We start from the raw sequence: 5,052 nt of genomic DNA on the forward strand, positions 1-5,052 counted from the left end.
GAAAGTTGTCTTCCGCCCCAAAAAAAAAAAAAAAAAAAAAAAAAAAAAAAAAAAAAAAGCACACATCATTGTAAAATCAATACATTCATCACTTCGTTCAGAATCTAAAAAAATTGATTATGTACTTGTCGTAATAAAAAAGGAATAAACATCCTGAAGAGACTTGTAATATTTTTCCAAATAGGCAATGACTAATGATACATTTAAAATATGCAAAAATATAATAAATGAAAGATATTGTAAAAATAATATTAATATTATTTATTTATTATTATATTTTTTTATTGATTGATATAGTATTAAAAAGTATAGTCTATATCAGGATTATTCACCCACGGCTGTGGGTGATCAGACGATTAAATTCAGATTAAAATTCCATAACTTCTATCAAGCCGGATATTGATTCATTATATAAAAAAAAAAAACAATTTCAAATTTCATAAGTATTAGTATTATTGTTATTTAAAAAAAAAATTGTCTATTAATTATTAATAATTGTATTTTTTCCTCGTACCTAATTATAAATAAAATTTAATATGATAAAAATATAGGTATATTATGACCAGTAACAACTTCTACTCGCTTAATGTGGCCCAACTTTCTCAATAGTGTTGACATCTCTGCTGTATAGTGTATAAAGTGTCGAAATTATATTCTAAACATTTTATAGTTTTCAAAATATTTTGGATCTTTTTTAATTGAGTCTCCACTCTCAGAATCGATTTTACGAATACAATGACTTATAAAAATATTTAAGACATCCATTACAGTGACCTACTGAATGACACAGAACTACAGAAGTACAGTACACATCTATCTATTAGTAGGTTATCCTGTTTTTTTTTTATATATAGTTATATGCTTTATCTAAATAATAAAACACATTATTGAAGATTATTTTCATATCCAAAAAAATTTATATCATGGATATTTAATGACATTTTAAGCTCTGAAAAACAAAACAGGTAATTGTGTTGATTGTATCCAATTATGATATATTTTTTACCTACCATTTAAATAATTGCAAGTAGCATTATTTTGACATTGACACGTTTGCGTACAATCAAATCCAAATTTCCCCAGTGGACAACCTTAAATATAAAAGTAAATTTAAAAAAAATTTTTTTTTAATTTAAATATTTGATTGTTAAACTTCTAATGCACCTATCCGTATGCGGCAAGTAGGTCCATCGTAATATTCGTCACAGCTGCACACATTCGGTGAAATACATGTGCCCCATACACAAGGATCTTTACAGACAGGACGGCATTTTGCCTCATTCGGTGTTTTTTCGTAACCATTGCAGCATGTATTGGTTAATATAAGATTGTTTTCTGACTAAACAATAGATTAATTAGAACATAATTTGGTATTGTGGAGATGCTATAAAAAATGTATTTCATTCGATTGTAAGTATAATACGAATAATTATTTTTCACGCTTAAAGTAGATTTTTTAGAAAATTGCATAAACCCACAAAAAATTTGGTAAAGTGTACGGACAACTGTATTAAAGTATTAAACAATACCATAACAATACTAAAAATTTCCACTGGTTATTTAAACGTAAACTATGTAGTTATCCTAACCAAATACATAGTACTTAATCATTTTTTATTTGTATACTTGATTTGTCGTACCATTGATTTTTTTTTAAGTTACGTCCAAAAGCAAATACATTATTACATTATATTTATTTGATTTTAATTTAAAAGTCAAAAGTACATTCATGATAATATATAGTTAATATCACTTGCTTACTAGTTAGTTTTTATTCTATAAGGTAATAATATAGGTACTTAAAGTGTTAAATGTAATTCACACTAATACAAATATGATAATAATACATGGTTGATGTTCTTAAATTAGGTAACTATTATGCTGACATTATTCCATAGATTGCACAAACAGATTTTTTCTTTTTTTAAATAAGTTATGTATACAATCTGTATCAGTAACACAATAAGAATATAGACTAAGAGTAAAAAAACATGAATATATTTTAAGAAAGAAGCCACCCAGTGGTGATACTTTTAAGCACAAACAGATTAAACTACATTATGATATTATTAATTTTGATGATATAATATGATATAATTTTAGCTATCATATACAATATACATTGTATATATTTTGTAATAATTTAAAAATTATATTTAAAAATAATGATTTATTGGGTACATAATATTATCATGTTTTGTTCGTTCAAATGTAACGTATAAAAGTATAACAAAATAATACTTTGAGTATAATAACTTATAAGGCTATTAATGAGATAAAATGATGTTAAAATACTTTTAAAAAAATTTCCTGCATAACAAGTTACTTTTTTTTAATGTAACTTCTACGAGTTAAATTTTTTTATTGTATATTTTAAGGTAATTTTTTCCTAATTTCAATTCCTTAAATTTAAAAACTATTTAGGTTTGTTCAAAAATATAAAACATAGGACTTACGGTTTCGGTTTGAATTGGAACTGCAGTTTCATTTACAATATAACAAATTAATTTCCAATTATTGAAACAGAAATATGGAGTTTTGAACGAACGGATTTCATAGTTAGTGGTTATTTTTTTTGATTTGTAACTAAAAATTATAAATTTTAAATTATGTAATTTTTCAGTTTTTTAAATTAATAAAAACTTCAATAATTATATTATTATAATAGCCTAACAAATTTTGTATTAATTAACCAAAGTGGCACTACATTTTTTAAAATCTAATAATTCGCAAAATTTAACAATTTTATTGTATTCTCTCCGTGTTCAACAATTTCAGAACAATTATAAAATATACTCGGAGATATAATAATACCTATATTGTAATTGGATATTTTTTCAAATTTGTTTTATGATGTTTTCGTGTGAAGGCGTGGAAAATAATTCAATTTATTTTTTTTTTGGGTGGGGGGGTCATCATATTGTTGGTGACGAGGTGATATGTTTGCTTTCCTTGGACACCTAACAATTATAATGAGCTGGACTGGTCAAAATAATTAGCTTTTTTAATTAATAATTATTAACTTACATAAGGTGAGATATTTAACGAAAAAAAGAGGTTTTATAAACTATTTTTAAATTTTTTTTAAAATGAATTTCGATGAAATTGGGTTTGCGATTGAAACGTCACTTACTTTTTAATTACTGTGCATACGAACGGTCCGGTAAGTTTGGGACCGGTGGAATTTTCAAAGATTAATTTCGTGGTATTGTCAATTGTAAATTTTGTGAAATTTCCAATGATAAATGTTGTGGTGTTATTAATAACATCTGTGAAATTATGGTTAAGGACGAAATCCGTGAAATTGTTAGGGACGAAATCTATAGTTTCGTTGACAAACTTCGGTTTTTTTGTGACAAATTCCATTAAGTTGTCGATGGAATGTCCAGTGAAGGTTTCGATAGAAGATCCGTTGGAGATGCTGGTGGTGGAGGACACGAGACAGGGGCCGCACAGCCCGAAGACCACGACCCCGGTCACAAGAATGAACCGACCATCCATGCTGTTGACCGTGTAGCAGTAAATAATGAAACTAAGTACAACTACCCGGGAACTTGATCCATCGGCGGCGACCGTGTTGGTGATTGATGTACGATTAAGCACCCGCCACAATCCGAGTATACGCACAGTGGCGATGTCGTCGAAACTTGAGCAAACACTGCGGAGTGCTCAACGTGTAAGTACACCACGGTTATACGGAGCGAGTTTTCCGACTGTCGTTCGAAAAGCGCCGGACGACTGCAGCGGTGGTCAATAATGTCGATAATAATATTATAATAATGCCGTTGGTATGCGATGGGTGATCACGTGGACGCGGCGTAGATGATCGACGAAGAGGAGAAATCGCGTCACCCCGGCCGGTTTTACGTTATTATTTTTTCGTCTTATCACATACCCGTAATGATTTACATAACGATCGTCGAACACGCTGCATAATGGACTTGATTATACCACGAGCTCACAATAACAATAATATTATATTATAATTGATGGAATCAGTATGGTTGATAGAATATTGTCATCGTACCGCGATCTGATCTGATCCTGCGAATGATTCGATATAGTGATTGACACCTCTAAATTTCCACGTCACGTTTAAGTGTTTTCGTTACCTAAATTAATGTATTTTTTAAGTCATACATCGTTTGCGGGTCACCATTTACTTTGCGTCAAATTATTGTGCATCATTAATTGTACATCTGTATATATTTAATACTTAGAACTAGGATAGACTAGGAGTACCCTAAAGTTCAAGTTGCTTATTAACTGTCAGCACTCAGCACTCACCTCGCAATTTGGCTGTCGTAGTATCTGTATATCTATTTTTCTATGCGCAAATGATGAACGATATTTTAATAATTGACTGCACTAACTATCATCGGTCGCTTACACGCAAACGAAGACCGGTGATTGGTCGCAAAGTGCAGACAGACGAGGGACGAACAGTTATAGGTGTGAGCGCTATAGATTATAATATATTCCTAACGACATGTTATTTCGCTTATACATTTTTTCAATTCTTAGACATAGGTACAACTATACAAATCATGTATTAAAAATGTTGTAATTTACTTTTTAATGCTGAAAGTTGTTCAATTCAAATTTCAAACATATGTTTACCAAAAAAAACAACAGCATAATAATTTAAACCAATGATACGTGTAGTAAGCGATTAGGTAGACAATGTCGGACTGAATAATCGGCATAGTAGCTCTATCTGCAAGAATTCAAATACATAGTCACAGCCGTAGTTATATTACTAATATTCGAACCTACAAAAATAAATTGAGATTATTTAATGTTAACTTCACTATAATAATCAAAACCATAACTATATAATTTGTCCAACCATATCATACACAAAATTAATAATAGTAATTATACTAATTATTATAGACATGTTTATAATACATTATTATTTATGATATATCGATATACCTATCAAAAACTCCACAACTGAAAAATATGCGAATAACTGTAATACATTTTCAATGTAACAATAAAATATTAAAATAACGACGGTGTACTTATTATTTATAAATCAATATATAT

General features: G+C 28.9%; 1 protein-coding gene across 4 annotated transcripts in view; it reads right to left on the reverse strand.

The window, feature by feature from the left end:
* The window catches only part of LOC100160627 (protein draper), a 16,852-nt gene extending 13,089 nt beyond the window's left edge, over nucleotides 1-3,763 (reverse strand). For 2 of the 4 annotated variants that reach the window (XM_016806254.2, XM_016806253.2), the window contains exons 1-4: nucleotides 3,134-3,763; nucleotides 2,457-2,586; nucleotides 1,165-1,339; nucleotides 1,011-1,091 (exon numbers count right to left, since the gene is read on the reverse strand). In XM_016806254.2, the coding sequence (XP_016661743.1) occupies nucleotides 1,011-1,091; nucleotides 1,165-1,339; nucleotides 2,457-2,586; nucleotides 3,134-3,501 (754 nt within the window). In that variant the 5' untranslated portion in view covers nucleotides 3,502-3,763. The remainder of the gene's footprint in view (nucleotides 1-1,010; nucleotides 1,092-1,164; nucleotides 1,340-2,456; nucleotides 2,587-3,133) is intronic. The other 2 variants (XM_008187074.3, XM_008187073.3) reach the window with 1 other exon arrangement.
* Between the last annotated feature and the right edge of the window lie 1,289 nt (nucleotides 3,764-5,052).

This window comes from Acyrthosiphon pisum, chromosome A2 (genome assembly GCF_005508785.2).
Source record: "Acyrthosiphon pisum isolate AL4f chromosome A2, pea_aphid_22Mar2018_4r6ur, whole genome shotgun sequence".
NCBI lineage: Eukaryota > Metazoa > Arthropoda > Insecta > Hemiptera > Aphididae > Acyrthosiphon > Acyrthosiphon pisum.